The sequence below is a fragment of the Scleropages formosus genome, chromosome 2 (assembly GCF_900964775.1).
Source record: "Scleropages formosus chromosome 2, fSclFor1.1, whole genome shotgun sequence".
NCBI lineage: Eukaryota > Metazoa > Chordata > Actinopteri > Osteoglossiformes > Osteoglossidae > Scleropages > Scleropages formosus.
The window spans coordinates 17,016,826-17,038,248 of record NC_041807.1 but is presented as its reverse complement, the minus strand read 5'-3'; the positions used below and the strand labels follow the sequence as shown (position 1 = coordinate 17,038,248).

General features: G+C 44.6%; 1 protein-coding gene across 1 annotated transcript in view; it reads right to left on the bottom strand.

Annotated features, from left to right (window-relative positions):
- Window positions 1-481: 481 nt before the first annotated feature.
- The window catches only part of kcnq1.2 (potassium voltage-gated channel, KQT-like subfamily, member 1.2), a 119,871-nt gene continuing 98,929 nt past the window's right edge, over window positions 482-21,423 (bottom strand). The window contains exon 17 of the mRNA XM_018747162.2: window positions 482-1,058. Within this exon, the coding sequence (XP_018602678.2) occupies window positions 966-1,058 (93 nt within the window). The 3' untranslated portion in view covers window positions 482-965. The remainder of the gene's footprint in view (window positions 1,059-21,423) is intronic.

The following is a 21,423-nucleotide window of genomic DNA, read 5'->3' as shown; positions in this document are numbered from 1 at the left end:
AATTGCACTCCGCTGTCTCAGCACCAGAAAGAAAAATAAAATTATTTTAGTGCGGGGAACCTGGAGACGGTCTCAGCGCTCGGCATTAAACAAACAAAGCACCAAAATTTTCAATGTTCCCTTCTGTGATATTGTAATACTCCATTAAGTCTTGTCACGGTTGTTTTACTATTTTTATTAGCTTCGCTGTGGCAATAAATCAACTCCAGATTTGTTCCTGCAGCGCTTGTCGGTTTCAGAGAGGAAGAAGCGACAGACAATCAGGAACATACCTACGGGATGAGATTTGTACACGAACAAGGCCGTGCCTTAGTTACAACACATTTAAGTGATATATACAGCTGTGAAAGTCCAGGTGCAAAAACATTCAGTGGCATTTCTTGCATTTGTCTAGGAAAGTGACAGGCTCTGTGAGCCTCTTTAAAACTGCAGTCCGAGCAGGATGGTTCACATCTACCTTTGCATAGTTTTCAATGTGCTGTTGGATGGTAGGCTGATTTTTCTTCTAATTTTAGGAAGAATAGATAATTTGATGTCACATGGCAACACCCACTTTTGCACAGCGGTGAATTTAAAGTAAAAACATCCTGTGAGGTCAGTCATAGTTCTGGTAAATGCCACTGGTGGGAGTGCAGACAAGGTCTGGTTATCAAGCTGGAAGAGTTGACTGAGGATATGTTATACATCAGGAGAGCCTGCTCATACCCATCTGAACTCAGATGAATGCAACAGACTGTTTGGCTGGAGGGTTGCCATACACATACCCACAGAGGCCATGACTGGGAGCTATGTTTGGCTGTCACATCAGAGGTCATTTTCACTGATGTTCCAGGGGAGCAGGAACGTGGAAAGAGCTGGTCTATCCAGCCATGAGTCCCAGCTCCTGGCCAGGTGGGAAATCTGACAGAACAAGGATGCCTCGCAACATCATTGGTCTTTCTCTAAGCCGGGACCTCTGATCTTCATTATTGCGACTCCGCTGACATAGGTGTCTGGGTTCTGAATTGCTCCACCAGGATCTTCAGAATCGTCTCCATCTTCTGGTCCATCTGCAACACCTTCATTACAAAGAGAGACAAAAAGAAGACATACGAAATTGTGCTTAAACTCTTCTCGCCTCATTCGATTTATCGTTTTGCCCATCTTTACCCAAAAAGCCTTACTCAAGAGAGAGTAAACAGAATTGTCTCTTTTTCCGCCAGAAATTTCAAATGTCTTCGTGTAACAGCAGGAAAATCTCATCTGCTCATGTGTTTGCTCGCGTTTGTGGTTTGCTCGCTGGAGACGGCACGTTAATCAGTGACACAGAACACAATGTCCCGGTTGTCTGAACGGTGTGCACCATTGCCGGTGCAAATACTTCTCAGCAGAACACTTTTTGCAGGAATGTGCGCGGCAATGCCTGTGTTTAGATGAGCCTTCTCCCAACCCCAGACGGCTGCACCTACGCCGGAGAGCAACCATGGGACTCTCGACGTGCACAACGACGCCCACACGTAACGGACTTTGCTTTCACCCAAACCTCAAATGTCACATCTCACACTGAAAATGTTTCACTCTCCAAAGCCTTTGAGATACACTGAACATCTCAGCTTGTCCTGTTTAAGAAGATCTTATTTATTGGTTAAAACACTTCTGTATGACATAAAATCCTACCCAGATTCTTTTGCAGTACCTTGCTCCTGACTCCTCTAATCAGCAACGAATGTAAAAGTGACAGCTGTAAAGACAGCGCTTGATTTTAAAAAGGACTTCATGGTGCTGCATGGTTTATGGACTGGCATGAAATGATTCCAGTTGTCATGCAGCGAAATGGATGAAAAGAAAAATAAAAGTAAAAATACGAGCAAAAACATCCGCCTACTATAATTCCCCAGACGCCTGCCTCTGTCACCAGAGGCTGCGTAGACTCTAGACAACACATTAACCACAGCAGAGGTCAATGTAACAGTCAACGGTTTAAGGTAGAAAAGCTGCACTCACGTTGTTCTGTGAAAAACCACACCAGGTGTTTCCAAGCACCTTTGACCTGCGCATCCATCCAGAGCAGCTCAGCAGAAAAAGGACACTGCGGGACCCTTAAGTCTGCAATATCTCTCTGATTAAGCCAGTATCCAATTCAGGCATTTGGTTCATCATCTTTTTTCCTCCAGAAAACCCAAGTTCTTCTGTATATTTCTCTTAGAGCTGGTGCAATTCATCAGATGCAGTTGGAGAATATAAGCTGCATTCATTTCAAGAAATGAAAATGAAATATGGTGCTGACAGAAACCATGGCTACCACATTAGAGGGATGGCTTGTTGTAGAATTCACACGCAAAAACTGCGAACATTTAACTCACAGAATGAGTGCAGATGTCAAAACCGAAGACAGGCAGCACTATAAGAGCAGGCTACATAGAAAAGAAACTCCTCCAACTACTGACTTAGACCACAGAAAGATGTTTGGACATAAAGAGCAGAAAAAAAGAAACTCATTACCCAGCACACAGCTAAATTTAAAACTGAATGGTAAACATGTCTGCAGTAATCTACAGGCATCGACATTCCTGGGCCGTTTCTTCAGCAAGGGAAAAATTCCTGTCATTTTCTTACGCTGAGCAGTGTGACCTGCAAAGACCCATGTAGATAAAGCGAAAACAAACATGAGACAGACGGTCCGTCACACAAAGATCTCGATTTGTGTCATGCTTCAGACAACTCATTTAAACGTTGGGTGGGCCGCTCCAGCGAAAAGGTTGTGGGGTGTGGTGGACATTGGGTGAGCTGGAAAAGGTCTAGTCATTCCAGTGTAACGATGGGGTTGCGTACTGGGGCAGGTGGCTGTCATATCGAAGCAGTGAGCCTCCCTGAGCAAGAGGATGGACATGTGATACGCAGACAGGTGACCTTCCTCAGCTGTCTCCAGCAAATGGCCTAATGGCAACAGCCTGCGTTGGCCACACCCCCCGCTTTCTCTCCCTTCCCGACACTCTGGCTGTGTCCGGCTATTAGGACCTTCAGGAGGAACGATCCAGAAGGGACAACCCCACCGAAGAAAGTACACAGCAATGACATGTTGGCTAAAGCGACTCTGTAACAGCCAAGGAACAGCTCCTGCAGCCTTGGGATTCCAGATCCAAGGCTTGTGTGGGGCTCTTCTGTTGTACTCTTGAGAAGGTTCTTCACCAGAGCTGCTTTAATAAAAGATTTAGTGGTTTGGTGAAAATTTTTAAAAAAGAAACTGGCCACTTAAGCTACATTGGATAAAAAGTATTTACTAATTAACTTAATATAGTGCTATGAAAAAATATTATTGTAAATTTTTGACACTCAGGGTTATCAGACCTTCAGACAAAGCCTAATATAGATAAAGGGCATCTGAACTAACACATTTTTATTTATTTCATTTACTTAATGATATTGTTATCCAACACCAAATGGCATTGTGTGTAATAACTAGTAACAACTCTCAATATCTGGTTGTGCCACCTTTAGCTGCAATGACTGCAGCCAGATAATTCCTGTAGGCCTACTTCAATATCAGTCCTTTATATCATTCTTGCAGAATTTTAGGCCAGTGCTCCTTGGAGCACAGCTCTAATTCAGAAACACGGATAGATTTTTGGACATGAACTGCTGTCTTAAAAATCTGCAGTATTTGAGGAAATCGGGAAGGGGGAAAAGTACCTTTACATGGTACTGTACCTGCAATTAAAGAGAGGAACATTGTATACCTCTGTGACTTGGTACGTCAGACTGTGTCCTCATTAGACCCTTGGTTCTTGCTGTGCTGCTATATCTTTTATCCTTCCAGCTAATATTTATACAGCCAGTGTAATCACATCAGGATCATTATTAGGAGGTTCCAGTAGGTTAAACTGATAGGGAGAAAGTAAGGGAAAATTTTGGCCATGGCCCATGAGTAGCTGAACGTCCTAAACATACGTTATGTATACAGATCTTCAAAGTGGTTCAGCTGGAATTGGTCTGACTTAAGACTGCAACCATCATCTTTATCCAGTTGGAAGAAATTCCATTAAGTGTATTTTTATGAAGCACTCTTCTTAACGGGCTGCCTGAGAACTAAACAGAATGACTGGTCCAGTTATTTGTAGCCCAACTGTAAATCTCGCCAAACAGATAACAAAGGTGAAATTTCAGACTGGACCAGTATCTCAGGAAGAAGAGATGAAGGCTGGAGCCATGGAACCTTATGCATCATCTAAATCATAAAATGATAACAATTTCACTGCAGCAATTTTTATATCTCTCAGCAATCCATGTCCATTCAGTTACAGCCCAGAGCTGTTGGACTGGCTCAGCTGCATTCCACCCCTCCTTTGAGTATGTGTTCTGAGGGCACCAGCAGTCCTGGTGCCTGGGGCAATGAGGCCAGCGCCCCATAAGAATGTGAGGCGTGACAAAGGCTCTGAAGATGGCAAAAGAGTATGGCAGTATGACTATTTGGAGACATGCCAGGCCTCTTGGTTCATCATTCTGAAACCTGAGAGTGAGATGGAAAACTGAATGGCCGCAATATCTATTTCACCCCCGTGCTGCGTCATACAAAATTGCAGTGTGAAAGGGCAGGAGCACAGTCGGATATGAAATATCAACATATCAATATCCATTCACAAATAATGACTAAATTATACATAGGTCACACGTACTGGAAAATATTTACTGTGAATTTTTAAAACATATAATAAATAGTTATCACAGCATATACCTACACCGAGATAGGTGGCACGGTGGGATAGTGGGTAGTCCTGTGGCCTCACAATGCTTGGGCTATGTGATCGGATATACTATAGGTCCGATCCACGTTCAGTCTGTGTAGAGTTTGAATGTTCTCCCCATATTTTCGTGGGTTTCCTCTCAAAGCCCAAAAGTTACATGTTTCAGGTGGGCCAGTGACTCCAACTTGGTTGTAGTGTGTGGCTCTACTGCAATGGACTGGCATCCTGTCTAGCATGTACCTAGCCTTGTGCCCTCTGCTTTCAGGATAGACTCTGGGCCTCTGCGACCCTTCATTAGATCAATGGAATATCAATAGTGCGTGAATGTGTGTTTAGAAGACAATACACACCGGCAATTTCTTTCTTTTGAAAAACACAGATTAAAAAAAGCATCAGTGGTAGTTTGTGGCCTAGCACTGACTGAATAAATAGATCCCTGAAAAGTTAGCGCATGAATGAAACCACAACCACTGTTCTTGGAGAGCTGTTGGCCTACGGACAGAAAAACAGCTAATTCATGGAATGTTTTGGCACCGTGAACAGAAAACTGTGTGCATGGAAAAAAAAAAAGATTTTGAATGCTACACAAGACATACAATCAGCTGTGACAATAGAATAAACCTTGAAGAATAGGGGAAAACACAGCACTGAAATTCATGTGATGTTCTGTGAATCACGGCCTGGCTCACGTCTCCATCCTTACAACCCGGCGCCCATTGTTGCTCCAGCCGAGCAGCCGTTCTGTCAGCGGCACTTCCTGCTCCCCTGCACAAACAGCGTGAGGTCGGGTCAGGTGAGCTGAGCTCTGCTTCAATGCCACCAAGGCCCATTGTTTCAGACTTCCCCTCTCACCATCACCAGGATTGGACCCAACGACCTCGAAGAAGGATATATAAATGGTTGCACTCCGTCTGACATCCACCGATGGAGGTTCAAGGGTTTGGCGACCAACAGTTCATGGCTCTCCTTGTCTGCATGGACACCACAGGAGACCACCTTGAAACATCTGCAGCTTCTGGTTGCCGTGGTGAAGCTGTCTAGGGAGGTCTGTCCCAGGAAGCGTGGGACAGCAGCCTCTTGACTAGAATGGCCTTGTCCACTTCAAAGCCCGACAAGCACAATGCCGTTTGCTGTGTTTGTTTTTCTCCCTGCCGCGCGTGAACTCTGAAGGCATCCGAGATAGAGCATTGGAGCATCAGCAACAGGGGGAGGACTTGAGCTGCTGCTTTAATGAGGAATGAGGACTGAGGCCCGGCGCCGGGATCCAGAGACGGGCGGAAGAGGATCCCAAAACAAATGTGCTGTAGAGGCTCACATTCCCCGTGTCCCGGGCCAGCTGGAAGAAGACAGGGAACCTCGGAGTGGCCCTCCGATTTTCAGCACACTACGATCTCTGCCAACATGAATGGATTCGGTTTAGCATCGGCAGATACAATATGTTCTTTGTGTTTTTTTTTTTTTTTTAACAGGACGGTGGTGGCAGTAGCATGGCCAGTACCAACGTGGGTGTAGCTTGTAGGATTTTGATAAGGGGAGTCATGGGGGAAGCAGAGGGAGGTGGCATGCTTTAAAGAACAGGAAGCCAAGCAAGAGCACCTGACATGCATGATAAGTATCAAGGCCTTTGGCACGTGCCATGAGAGAGAAGCCACATGCCCTTTCGTGCGGGTGGGGAGCGCAGAGCCTTGTGGCCAAGTTCCCTACGGACTGTGTGGGGGGAGGCGACATGATCCTCCCGCCTAATCTTTTGCCAGGGCCGGAGGTGCTCACAGCCGCTTCTGTTGGAGAGCTAATTTAATCAGGAGGTAAAATCTCCTCATCAGTTTTTAATAGCGTTTTTCTGTCCGTGGCTCCTATTTCAAATTCCACATCAAACCTTGCTTCTTCAGAAAGAGTTATAATGTTTAAGTTAAGTGAGAAAGACTAAGATTTAAATACTAAACGCGATGATTTTTTTCACCCCATAACAATTTTAAAAGCAAATGGTGTCCTGTATTAATTGCAAAATATTAAGATTTAGTATGGAAAACGGAATGAGGGGCAATGCTCATTTGGTGTATCTTCTTTAAACTTGATTCACCATGTAAAGCAAAATGAGAAGACACTCATTTTCCTTAACTGCTCAACCCAATCTGGGTCATGGCAATGCAGATGCTCTCCTGGTACAGAGCACAAGACCAGTCAGGGCACACCCTGGACAGGACACTAGTCCATCACAGGGTAGCTGCACTCACACACACACACACACACACACACACACACACACACTAGAGTCATTTTGGTGTCACCAATTCACTTGAAACATCCCATGGGAGGAAACCCACACAAACCCAGGGAGAACATGCAAACTCCACACAGATGGAGCTAGACGTGAAGCCACACACGAACTGGCTGGATATAGTGAGACAGCAGTGCTACTCTCTGTGCCACTGTACTGGTTTTTAATCTCAGTGTGCAAATATTTCAAGTGTTGCCAGCAAGTATGTTTCACTGGATAGTGCTACTACAACACTGACGTAGATCCTGATTGACACTTCACTGCATTTATAGCAAATCAGAAATCATGGCAAATAAACACTATCTAGGGGAATTATGTATGAGATAACAATACGCACCAGGGTAGAGCTCCTTGGTTGACGTCAGCAGTGTCTTTGGTGGTGGGTCTCTGTCTCTCAGTGTTTGGCCTGTCCATCAACGCCGAGCATCAGTTCTCCCATATCTACTCAGAGATGACAAGGCTCTGACAGAGACCTTACAATCCCACACAGCGTGTCTCTGCACTGTGTGTGGCCTGAGCTTGCAGGGGGTCTGTAACACCAGGCAGTGTATCTGCATCTGTAACGGGTCCTCAGTCCTCGAGGGGCCACCGCGGTATGACTGCGATCAGTCAGTCGAGACAGGGCACTGGCCACTGCAGTCACTGGAAATGCCTGCTTCTTCTCATCTCCTTCCTTTCTTTTAACTTAATTGGTTTAATTACACCTCTCAACAGAACAAAGTGGTCGAATCAGAGCTTTCAGTCCGGGAACCAAGTCACCCGGATCACAGACTTTTTTGAAGGGCCTGTAAACGTCCAGCCAGTTGCCCCTTTCAACATTTGTTTGTAGGAACAGCTGTCCACTGTGCCCCAACCCTTGCCGTCTTTTATCATCCCCACAGCGATGGCTGAGGCCCTGGGACTACAACAAGCCCCCTTTTCAGTGTGACTAAGATGAAGGTGGTGTTTCCTTTTCCTCAGGGGACTCTGAGACGACATGTCGGCCACTCTTTTGCCATTTTTCCACATTAGCTGCCGCTCCACCTGCAGACTGGTCATAACTCATCTGTGCTAAGTCCAAAATCTAAAGTCCAAAGGTTCTCAGCTCCAGCAGCAATGTGGTGGGATGAGCTCCCTGTCTCACTCAGAGCTGCGGAATCCCTTTCAGCATTTAAGAATGGTCACAACACACCTCTTTAGCACTCGCTTCTCTCCTGATCTCCTAACTGCTTAATAACTCTTCATTAAACTACCTGTCTAAAAAAATCTCCCAATCAATTCTGTATTGAGCATTTGGTAATGTAATGTATGCTGGCAATAAAGATGGTACTGGACAAAGTACTTTGAGAATTGCATGGTAACTCTTTGTCTGCTGCCGATATATACTTTTGTTTGCAGTTTTGGAGGAAAGTGTCTGCCACATGAAAAAATGCAAATATGAGTAACACAACGGGAAGCTGTTTCTGTACTGGTGGGTTGGGTAGGAGACTTATACCAGGGCGTTACTCACTCACACCCTTCAGCCTCTCCTACGTGACAATGTGGACCTCACAAACTCACACACACCCACAGAAAGCAGGAAGGAGGACCGCTCACATGTCTGCTGACAGACGGAGATGTTACGCAAATGTGAGGAGTCAGGGGAGGGATGACAGCATCAACCCCCCTCCTTCTGGGACCAGAGACGGCACCCGCTCGGCAGGCATGGGGCCACTGGGATGTTTTCCGTTGACCAGTTGCAGGCAGGGCTTGTCAGTAGAGACAGCTGTATTTTTACTTGCTTGAGCTCAGCAAACAAATAAGAAAACTGATCCTCATGTGGAATTTTACCGCAATTAAAGCACTGCATTACACAGCGAGATATCTTCTAAAGCAAGCTCTTCTTCTGCTCAGTATTTACTCATTTAGCTGATGCTTTTCTGCAGAAGGTCTTGCAATTTTAAGCTACCTACAATTATGTACTCATCTAAATAGCTGGGTAATTTTTACTGGAGCAATTTAGGGGAAGTATCTTGCTCAAGGGTGCTTCAGCAGCAGGTGAGGTTCAAACCAACCACCTTTGCACCCAAAGCCAGCAATTCTAAGCACTACACTATCAGTTGCCTGGAGTCTTAGGTGTAGAATATTTCAGTTCAGCGAGCCACTACATTTTGGCATCTAGGTCCAGTCGAGGTGCCAGGAGGTGGTGAATCTTTGTGACTCCCTGTGGTGGGTCAACACTGTTTTCACTGGCAAGATTGTCTGATGAAGGCGTCTCTGATTACTCAGTCCACATGCACGCCACAGCCTGATGCAAAAATCCCAGGCTAAACCATACACACACACAATTTCCCTTAAGTGTCATTATGAGGACTTCACAGCCTCACTTACATGAAATTAGTTTTTCACACAACCCTCCACACCAACACAAAGCTTTGCAGAACTCCTCATTTCATGCCCAAAATGCACAAAGCTCCCAAAACACTGCAGACTTAGCACAAAATAAAATAATCCTATGAAAACAGGGTCACTTTTTTTCTTCCCTCAAAAATACTGTCTCTAAGAGCACAAGGACCTGAGAAACACTAAAGACAGGAGGCATTACAGTACTTGGTAAATTTGACAGACTTCTGTGTAGCAAATAATCTTGCGCTCACGAACTTTTATTTACTGTAATTATAGGCTCTAATTGATTCTTTGTGGACATAATTTTTTAACAAACTTTCCGCTACAAAACAGGATTGCACATGCACTACTCTATACACTCTACCACCACCGCACACAAAATATAAAAATCAAAGACAGTTGACAAGTGACAAAGCACCAGAAGATAAATACGGTAATAATGATGTCATTCTGGATATTAAAAAAATAGACAGTAGAACTGAAAAAAACTGCAAGTCACAGGTACAGTCATGGTGGTTTCAGTTGGTCTCCTGCATTTGGCTGCATGTTCTCATCTACATTACATCTACTTCCTCTCTTGCTGTATACTGTAAAAAGAATCTCGTTGTATGCCTGATCCTTCCCTAGCAGTTTCCAGTTGTCATTTCCAGGCATCTAGCATCCATTCCTTCCAGGAGGGATATCTGATCATGTGGATGATGGTCATACACTTTCCATCTCCATGAGGATAGGACTTCCTCTGTAGGGTTGAAGAATGGTGAATAAGGTGGGAGAAAATGGGGAACCATGCCTGGATGGGCTGCAAGCCCATCTGTGACTGGATGGGAGTGATGAAAAGTCACATTCTTCCATGTCGCCACAACTGCTTGCATGTTTGGCTTCACATGTCCCTGATCTCTCTTTGGTACAAGCCTTCCGTAAAACTCATCGAGGAATGAAATGAGGTGCTCTACATTGTATGGCCCGATTGAGGACCTGTGAAACAGTAACCCAACGGATGCCATAGCCACACATAGCGATATTGTCACCCCTCTTACCTGAGAGATTCACTGTGGCCCTTTAGCCTATTACATTCCATCCCCACCAGTGCCTTTTTTCTAAACTGAAGTTCCTTCATCCACATAAATGACTTCATGGGGTATCACACTTGGCCTTCCAGCTCCACGACTCTCTAAAAGACTTCAACACAGGTAAGACACATGTGAACCCCTCTGGCTCTTCCTCTCCATCGTGCAGCCATGTCTTCCACCCATTCCAGAATTTAATGGTGGGCCAGTATTGAGTAAAATCATTCTAAAGATATCCTCTTTTTTACCGCATCATAGATTGTCAAGGAATTGATGTGGGAATCAGCTGTGTTTGGTTACATGCATAACTTCAATTTGTTGTGGACTTTGAATGTGCGCAGATATACTAGCAACTTAGCAAATTGTCTGATTGGATTTTATTGTATGTGTTAGGCTCTGAAATCGTGTGTTTTTGTGTTTGAAGCACAGTATACAAGCATTTGCAAACTGGGGTGTTAAAAACTGTTTTTCTGCTAGTGGAGCTCAAGTGAGACGTGAACTGAAGATTTTTGAAAACTATGTTCATCGAATGCATTTTGTGTCTAAACAATGAAAAAAAAAAAATCATTCGTAGTTAGTGAACTCGGTATCGAGAAACACTTCTTAGCAAAACTACTACTAACCCCATCCCAGTAAAACAAGAATAATAACAAAGGTGTGGCACCAAGTCTTTTTAAATGTTTTTTTTAAAGCAGATATGAAAAAGCATGGTTTTACTTTTAGAATTTACTCTGCTTAAGAGGTCAGTTTTACAGTAATTAAAATATGTCTGACAAAAATGAGGAAAAAAAAACGCACACACAGACCAACACACGCACGCACCGGCGCAGACACGTACACACATACACACACAAACAAAACAAGACAGCACAGCTGGGCTCCCGACAGAGACAGTGAAGTGGAGCGAGTGAGTCGGCCCAATTCGTGGAGCGTGTCCCTCTCAGCTGTACTTATCGAGAGGGCGGCTCACGTTGCGGTGCAGCCTGGCGTGCCGCACGATTTCACCTGACTGCAGCCTGAGAAGCATTAAATCAAAGAAAGCCTGTTTCATGTTATATGGTCTCCAAAGCACAGCTGTGGAGAAGGGCAGGCTTCCTGATGATGAACCCCCATTCCTCATCTGCCCACTGCCCCATGACTGTCCCTCGTTTCCAAATATAGCAACGCTGTGCTGACACCACATTTTCATTTCATTCATGGCTTCTCCATGGTACGCGGAACAAAATCGGTGACTCGGCCCACACCGCTCATCAGGCATTGCTGAAAGGTAGTGAAGGACGTTGGGGTCCCAGTGAAACAAAATATTAAAAAGGCAGACGGTCGACCGAAAGAGCTTGGGTGCTGCCAAAGCTCTGAGACCCCTAAGTCCCGTTTGTCACCCTCCCCTTCATAGCTGCACTCCTCCCATCACCCCCGAGGCACACGAGCACTGCTATGCATGAAAGCACACAGAGACACAACACAGCCCATCCGATAAGAGACAACATAATCATCTTACCCGCTCAGCCGAAGAGACCATTAAATCCCTGCTTCAGAGTTCTCTTTGACCCAAATAAATAAACTTTCCCTTTTTATGAAAGCAGCTGTTGCATGAAGGGAACCACACAGACGCTCTTAATGCGGTTGATGAAGACGGGGTCCGGGCGAGTGACCGATACATCAGCATTTGGACTCTCTTGCCCATGCTGGCAGAATTCTGGAATTCTCCAGAAGATTAGCATCTCCTCTCCGAAGCACGCACAGGAAAGGGCTTTAATGAGGATGTCAGTAACTGACAACAGCTAACTGGCTCCTGTCAACAATGAACAAGTGCTTAAAAGCAGGAACAGATGATGGGATCTGCTTTGGTCAGTAGATGTGCTGAGGTACAGTCCTACATGTATACTCATGGGACAAACTACGCATAGATAGTGCTGCCTAGAACACAAGTTGACCAGATAAGGTCATTGGGAACAGGCAGTTTGTTCAAGTTTTACTCGGGAAGTCTAAAAAATGTAGGCAGAGGTGAGCCTCTTCTGCTCATTTGTGGAGATTTTCGGGAGTCTATCCTCCCATGATGCACAGAGTTCAAAGTGGTGCGGTAGCTTGGCTGGAATGTTCTGTAGATAAGCCGAGTAATGGCGCGGTTGAGCTTCAGATAAGAGCTGGACATCATCACCTGAAGCTAATAAAGCTACATTCTACTGATTAAGTGTAGCCTTCCATAAACAGACCCATTGCTGATTTTTGAGGGACAATAATTATTGCAGTCACCCGTGGAGAATGCACAAGGCCGTCTCACGTCTAAACATGGTCAGTTTTTTTGCCCTTTTTGGGATAGGTGGGGCAGAGGGGGAGACCCGCCGACAGCATGCCATGGAATGTCACTCTGGATTCAACCTCCTCCTTTTCCACTTGTTTCCTCCATCATACTGCAGAACACCTTCCCATCTTGCAACCCCAGGAGGCCCACCCTGAACCACACCCAGGGCTCCCCTTTGGAAATCAAAACCTCAGCCTTTGGGCAGTGACCCAGGACATTTAGGGTTGGTATTTTTAGCATTGGGGCAGGTGCGGTAGTGCCCATGAAATGGCCAGCCCCCCTGAAAGAGGCAGAAAAAAGGGGTAGTGACCCACCCAGAAAGAACACAGAGTTCATAGAACATAGACTCCCATGGGGGGGAAGCCCAACTACACAGGTAATACCTTGAACTCTCCCTTCGCTGCTTCAGCAGGGCGTCCATCCGCCTGAACTTTGCAACAGAGGCAGACATTGAATTCCTCAATGAGGCACAGCACTTAATAATACCGATATTTTTTCAGCTATTGCTTGTATACTTCAATGTAAATGACACTGTATTATCCATATACAGGCATCTCCCTCCTGTATCCGTGGATTCACTATAATGCCTCTGAAAAATTAATACCCTTCTTCACTATCTACCTCAGCCTCTCCCGTTATAACACTTTTGTTGAAGTGTCTCTGAAAATGTAAAAATTAGCCACTAAAACACATTTTTTATACATGTGTTTTCTTGACAAAAAAATGCTCCAGAACTTATTGTAGAAATGGTAATGGTAGGGGTACCTCGCCCATAATGCAGCACTGCTGCTATGGATGTAAATAATTGTTGGGCAACCATTACGGGGAGTTACGGGGATTAATGACTGTCGTGTTTTTCTCGCTGAGAGTCTTTGGATGGGCGTGTGTGTGCTCTGTGAGAGTTGTTGTCTAATGATGAGGAAGTGCAATAAAGTTCCCAGACTTCTGTCTCTCAAGCTGTTTTTCTGTAATGCCATGCTAGTCTGTGCAGGGTGTTTTCTGGGGTACTCAAATAAATATCGTATAGTGTACTGTTGTGTATCATCATTATTATTACTATTATTATTATTATTATTATTATTATTATTATTATTAAGCATTTTATAACACTTTCTCAGAGTTATATAGCCAGTTCACAGCATTTTAGAGAACTTTGTCAAAGTTGGCTGGGGTTTTAAAGTTATTCTGGAAACTGATTTACCATCCCCATAAGGAGTAATGGGAAATGGGCTCAGGGCATTTGCCACATTTTCAGAAACAGATTAATGGCGGATAGTGGGGTATGCTTACATGCATCCAGGACAAACTATTGTCAACAGACTGGATACACTGATCATGCACCATGTTTTTCTATGGATTATTAATCACATGTAAATTTACACGGTACTCATATATTTCCACTGTTTTCCTTCCCGAGCAGGGAGGAGTTACTTCATGTTGGTCACTCCATCCAGTCTCCCCTAGCAACTGCGTTTTTAGTGCCGGGGCGATAAAGAAGCTCCATTACAGCATTTTCTTTTGGTGTCAGTTACAGATGACTCATTGCCAACTGGGGTCAAAAAGCAGGGCTAAATGACTAAAGATAGAGAAATGACAGCAGACAGTACATCATTGTATTTTTAAGGCCTGTGTGGTATTTCCTCAGAGATCCAATCTGTTTCTTTTGTTAAGTGTGTGTAAAACATTGAAAAAAGGCTGAGTGTTAAAATGCCACATCCATATCTGTATTAGTGTCACTTTTATCCGAAAAAAAAGTTCTGGGTAGTCTTTGCATTGTGGGTAAATACATAACCCACCCTAGAAAGTAATATCAAGAGTCTCCAAGATGTCTCAAGAAGATACACACAACAATTCAAATATTTGACCACTGGATACTTGTTGCCTCAGAACAAACAAGATCTTGGTCATCGACTGGGTGGGAAGAATAATAAGGAGCTGTTCAAACATCGTGCTTAGAAACACCCGTGTGGACTGACAACGTGTTACACGTCATTCAAATCGACTGATATGAGCTCTGAAAAGCAAATATAACCCAATGTAAATGTTCCCTGATCATTCCCTGACTACTCAGTTAGAACCCTAAAGCACTCCAGAGATTACCCAATGGCTACCTTCAAAGATTTTAACTGTCCTGCTCCATTTAGTCTCTACCAACATACAGTATTCTAACCTGACATTAACATTAGGGACTGGCATGTATTCCTTTAATTACACACAGTAGAACCGAGAAAAGCAAACTATTAATTTAACAGTGACCAAAATGTACAGTGCATGCCTACTAATTAAATCTATATTGAAATCCATATACCTAGTAATTAACAATGTTCATAGATTATGCTGTTGCCAGACCATTGGTATGGTTAGCTTAGGTATAGCTGATAACTGTGAGAGCTTCATGCAGAGAACTGCGGGGTCAGGGCCAACCCCTGTAGCAGCCATCGGTTATGATATCGTATAATATAATGCAATATAAATAAATAACAAGCCTACGCCCCTCCTCCGGCAGTGACCCCTAGCCACAGGAGACTTTGTCTGCTGTCAGGGGTCATGGTGGGGACTCTGTGTCGCTGTGCAGGCCCCCACTTGCGGTAAACCATGACCTTCGCAAGAGGAAGACACAAATGGAGACATTAGACCCAGAGTCGGATTATTGATTCCAGGCCAGGATGGTTGGTGTACTTCCTAAGCCAAGTTTGAGAAGATGGGCAATACGGTGTGATCCGAGGGAATGAAAAGCCATCCGGAAAACGTCGTTACGTTGTGAATGCAGGACAGAGCCGGGAAAATACGCGGCTCATATCAGTTAAAGATATCGCGTCATGCTTAATATACGAATCAATCTTTAGGCAAACATAAAGAATCACATCACACAAGCGCAAACAGTGCAAACAGTGCAGTGAGAACCACATGAAGAGTGCAGGAGGGAGCAGCTGATTAACATGGGAACTATCTGAACCCAAACAGAAAACAAGCTGTTTTGTATTCCATCCCGACCTTTTGAACTCAGCTTTGTTCGACAAACAGGACAACTGTGAGGGAGCACCAAGTGCTAGCAGAGCAGGAAAGGCTTCGGCGGCGTGAGCCTGCCTGGGTCGATAGGGTGGGCATGGCAGGTTTAGTGCTGTGACTCCAGCTAACGCTCCAGCTACCGCACGCTGTTCTGTGGTACTGGATAAGCGGGTGCTTTAGCAGAGGTCACAGATCCTGCTTCCAGGAGGGAAGTTATTATCGTGAAACGTTATCAACCTGGGACTTTTCCAAATTTCCAGCTAAAACAAGTGAAGGAGGAAAAATAAAGCTGCTTAAAAATGTAGCCTAGAAGTGTCAGTGAAGAAAAGAAAATAAGATTGACTGCGCAGAGGTGCCCAGGAGCATGTTGGCATCAGCTTTCTTGAACGTTGGGGGGGGGTGTATCCTTCCCACTCCCTCAAGTGATACATCTACAGTGTCTCATTGGATCAGCTGCCCAATTCATAGAAAATAAAAAGTAAAAAACTGCTAAAGAACTACTGAGACTTGCTAGAACTATGCAAACTCGCGCCAATCTATAAGCCTACTCCTCATCTCTTTCCCCAGGACCGCCAGATAAGGGTGATGTGCCAGGGCAGAAAATTCCATGGAAATCCCTCCATCCATTCTTTTCATTTTTTAAAGAAATCATTTCATGTGCAGCAGCTTTCAAGCAAGGGTAGAGTAATAAACTGACAATCCCATGGTCCTGTGGAGCTTCATACACCCAAAAGGGACCCAGATTCCCCATGTCTGGACACCCCCCCCCACAGCCAGCCAGATTACATATGAACATCCTCTACTTGACCAGGGGCTTACCTCAACCAACAGACACCACTCAGCAGAACGAATTGCTGATGGACAAAATGAAAAAAACTCCTCCTAAATATTTAAGGTTCATAAGGTTTTCTTGATGGGGAGGGAAGAGGAACCGAAGAGAATGACAAAACCATACAGAAGGTGCTCACACAAAAATGTGACCCACAGAACTGCATTCTATTGACATGCTGTCATTAACAAGCTCTGGCACAGTGTATATTTGGGTAGTAATTTAAGCTCCAAAGAACTCCAGAGACAACAATCCTGGAATCTGGGAGGTTCTTTTCAGAAGAGCAGCGTATTGTTTTCAGATTTGGGCAAATGAGAGGATTTCACACACATTCTGGACATCAACACACCATACTGAGCTGTCACAGTGTCACCTTGCATGAAGCAGCCGGTCACAGAGGATCCTGGGGGTCTCTGAGGCCTTGCCTCTGGCTGGACCCTCAGTAGGCAGCTGGTACATCTATCAGAGAACCCCCCGTTTAGCACACGCAAGTAGACAGGTGGTCTTTCAATCCGCTGGGTCCAGAATGCCAGCATGGAGGGGGGAGGGGGTCTTTATTATCATGCTACCCTCACAGGCACTTAAGAACCACCAGAGACCTTGTTCTAAATTGTAATTGCGTTTTCAAACTACCATCATTTTTAAAATTTGCAGGTGGTGCTTCATTATCATCATCAGAATCATTATCATCAGTTGGGAAAAAATATATTCCGCTATTTTAACCAAATACTAACAAAAGAATTTATTTAAAGTGTCTGAAAGTGCTCCTTGGGCTGAAAACAACCGAGCAAAAGAGGAAAAAAATGGTTATAAAAACAGACCTCAAATGTGTTTCTCACATGAACGAAATTTACTTGAGCTAAATGAAAGGAGTGGCACAAACACGGCCAGGACACTAAGCCCCCTTTGCAGGTGGTGTCCAAGCTCGGATGCCTAATGAATGCAATAAGGTGGAAGTTCTCTCGTGGTCCCGGGAGGCTGAGGAGGTCTTTTCCAATAGAACCTTAGCACACACTTCTATCCAAAGTCATCATCCTGAAAGTGTTTCTCTGTGCCCATTCAAAAAATTGGATTTCTCACATTAAGTACCCTGCCCAAGGCTACAATAATAAGGTGCTTTCCCGGCAAAGTTGTGTCACACACTTGCATTCTTAACCACTACGCCACCTGCTGCCCTGTCCATCAACTTTGATTCCACTGCGGACAGTGTTGAAGACGGTAAAAGACTGGTCCACCAGCAAAAAGACCTCACTGGTTGTGATCTCGACTCTGGTCACACTCAGGAAACAGCTCGTGCCACTTCACACTTTGAATAAATATCAGTGAGCATCGGACGGGAAATGAAAACACAGATAGTGTCTTTGTTCTGTGGTGACGGAGGCAATTTATGTTTTGCTTGTCTTTGCCTAACTAAATTTTAAGACTCATTGCCTTTAACCCTTAAGATTTCCTGAAATGGTCCCAAAGACAATTTGCCATACTGCATTGACACGGCACCCGAAAAGCTTATTTGTGATAGGACATGTTATGTGAAAATGGCTATTTTCATATTTAGCAACAATGCAATAAACTCTTCTTTGGTCAAGGTGTGTATGATGTTCCGAAAGCGGGAGAGACCCACTAAGAAGCCGCAGGTACTTTTCCTGTGAGTCCTGGTCTTCATGTGGCTCCTGTCTGAAAGGTTGCATGTTGAGAAGTTCCAAGCAGCGCAGAAGGGATGAATCAGGCCTGTAATTCTCAGAGCGGGGAGCTCCTATGAATCACCTCCAGTCCCAGACGGAGGTCGATGTGTTTGCGCAAACAGGAGAACCAAGCGGAGCCTGTTTGGCAGGCGGCGGGACTGGGTGGGGGTGTCCCTGGAAGGATCTATTCAAAAGCTTGGGCTTTCTGCGTCCTGCAAACACAGGCAGGTGACCAGTGTGTGATGCCAGAATGTGACGATCCTTCCGTGTGCGTGTCCTTGTTGGTTTGTTTGGTCGTACTTAGCGGGCGAGGGCGGGAGGGGGAACCGAGGCCTTTTCAGTTGTCTCTAACGAAGACAAAGAAGCCGCCTTTCCTCCAGCAAAGACAACTCAGACCCAGACAGGAAGGTCCCTGCAGCTCAGCAATAAAGAACAATAATACATGGTTCTGAACTGAGATGGGGAAACAAACTGAAAAACAATACGACTGTTGACGAGCGAAAGAAGCCTTTTCAAAAAAAAAAAAAAATCTTTTCCTTATAACCAATATACAGGTGGCCCTCATTGCAACAAATGTGACTTACAGTAAACTGAACTTACGATGGCTGTCCCATTAACCTTATAATATTATTTCTGAGTCCCAGCGTTTGGTCGTAACATTTACGTTTACATTTATTCGTTTACCGGACGCTTTTGTCCAAAGCGACGTACATCTCAGCAAAAGTACAATTACGCATTACATTAAGAGAAGGAAACATAGCTGCAGACATGAAAGTCTCAAGGAAACCTAGTTCATTACCTCCCACTTATCAACATCTAACAACGACCGCTCCGTTTGCTGTACGGTGACATCAGCTGGCTGCGCTGCTGCAAGGTACCACATTTCTCATTGTCTGGCTCTCAGGCAGTGTTTGAGTGTCTACTGATCACTGACTTTTGCTTGTGATGCGTGTGATAATAAGTTGCTTTATGCTTTCAATATTTATCAAACACCAAAGTAAGTGTTCTGGTGGTGCTGGAAAGAATAAGCAAAGAGCAATATATTAAGGAATGAAAATGAAAATAAAAACGCAGCATGAAAATAGAATATTGTATTGTATTTATAGTATTATTTTATGCTAGTACTACCATAACAGGCATAATGTGTGAAATGATTGAAAAATAAAACAAAGCCCTCATTCATACATGTTAATTGTTCATGTGTATATCTTTATGGTTTATATAATACAGTACAAAGGGATTTTCAACTAATGGTAAAGTCAATTTATGACAGATTCATCAGAACGGAACCGTGTCATACACTGAGGACCAGCTGTAGTAAAATCCACTACTGGACCAGTTTGGTTTCACACCCACCCTTGTGATCATTAAGATGTATGGTGCTAACACCTTGCCAAACCTTTTCTGTCATGTAAAGAGGACAAAAGGGGAACAGAATCCAGCGGCAGCACTGTTCGGCAAAGCTAGAACCTGGCGCTGCTCAAGTTTTTACTCAACCGCCTCTCCCAGCTGAGGCAGACCAGCCTTTTCTCTCTCTCCCCTATAGGCCTCAACAACAGCTCTCTTATTGGAAACCATTCATCTGTTTTATTCCACAGCGAGGCATAAATCAGAGCCCCTAATAACACTGCATTCTTTCCCCTCCCTCGAGTCGGCAAGCTGAAGACGAGGTGATTTAATATCAGGGAGCCGTTTGTCTCTGCGCAGTGTGCCACTGACAGGCACCCGGCAGCCGTGCCGGGTTCGAAGACGCCGTTGGCGTGGGGGCATACCGGCCAAACATGCTGCCAGCACAATAAACCCAAGTGAATGGATTCCATAACAGTCAGCAGATTGAGGCCACGAGCTGGCAGCAGCAACACAAAAAATCAAGTCTGCTCATCTGCCCATGAGTTGACATCACTGGTTTAGAACTGCGGGGTAAGTCAGAACCATCTCCAGTGGCCGTCAGGTTCGCTTCAGAACATGAACTAAGCAGAGATTTTTGCCAGCTTCAGGGAGGTTGTGAACGGGTGTCTAGACCTAAGCTGAGTTTTAAGTGCCCTGATCCGGAACTCTTAATACACTTACATCACTATTAAATAGCTATAACTTGGGGAAAGGCACAAAGGCAGCTTTCAGTGTTTTGGTTCAGAACCTGGATTGCAACCTTGAGTAATGCACTCATACCAAACTGCTTCAGTGAATGCATTAAATAGTAAACAACAGGCAACACAAAAATCAAAACTATAATAATAATAATAATAATAATAATAATAAGAAGAAGAAGAATGATGATAATACAATTTTAGACAGACAACACTTTTGGATAAATGGAATCTGTTCATGAAATACATTCAATTCAGGGCCCTGCTGCTTGTGCTGCTACTCTTTTCCCATTTTCGAAAATATCCATTGAAATTATAAATACGAACATGATGACAGAGGCCAATAGGAACCACTGCTGTGCTGCTTCTCAACAGTAAACTTTTATAATTGACTGGGGGGCTTTGCTTGCTGTGTAATAAGTGCTGGCATGCATAGCTGGTAATTGGGCGTAATTAAAAGAATCGCGACGCATTTTCAGGACTGCTGGTGCCTTGAACCAGGAAGCCGAGGCACCGCGTCTCTACGCTGTCTGTAATTAGGAAGTCGTCTGTCTGGTGTGTAGATGCCGCTCTTGGGTCTATCCCCTCTCTTCCCTCGCACACACACTGCTTCCTCCTCCCCACAACCTCCCCACCTTCCCCACCTGCTGTCCTTCCACAAGACACCTGTCTCCATGCTCTGCTCCCCAGAGTGTCCCTGCGTGCACACAGCCAGTCGGTGTTGAGCTTGGGAAGGCTATGAAAAGATCACATGAAAAAACAAACCGACCGCAAAAAACAAAGCTGAACTGTGCAAAAGCGCAGTCCTCTAATCGTCTACCTCAATGATGGAAGCTGTTCGTCAGAAGAGTGTTTCAAACAGAAGAAGTTAAAATGTGACGGATGTAGCTTGCACCTTTTGAAGTCGCCTTGGTTACACACCTTCTCTTGTGATCAAGAATAAAAATTGCAAAATAGAGATGCAACTCTTAGGCAATAGGGGGCTGCTGGTAGCGTAGTGGTTAGCGTTGCTGTCTTTGGATCTAATGGTTGTGGGTTTAAATCTCACCAACTGCTGTAGTACCCTTGAGCAAGGTATTTACCC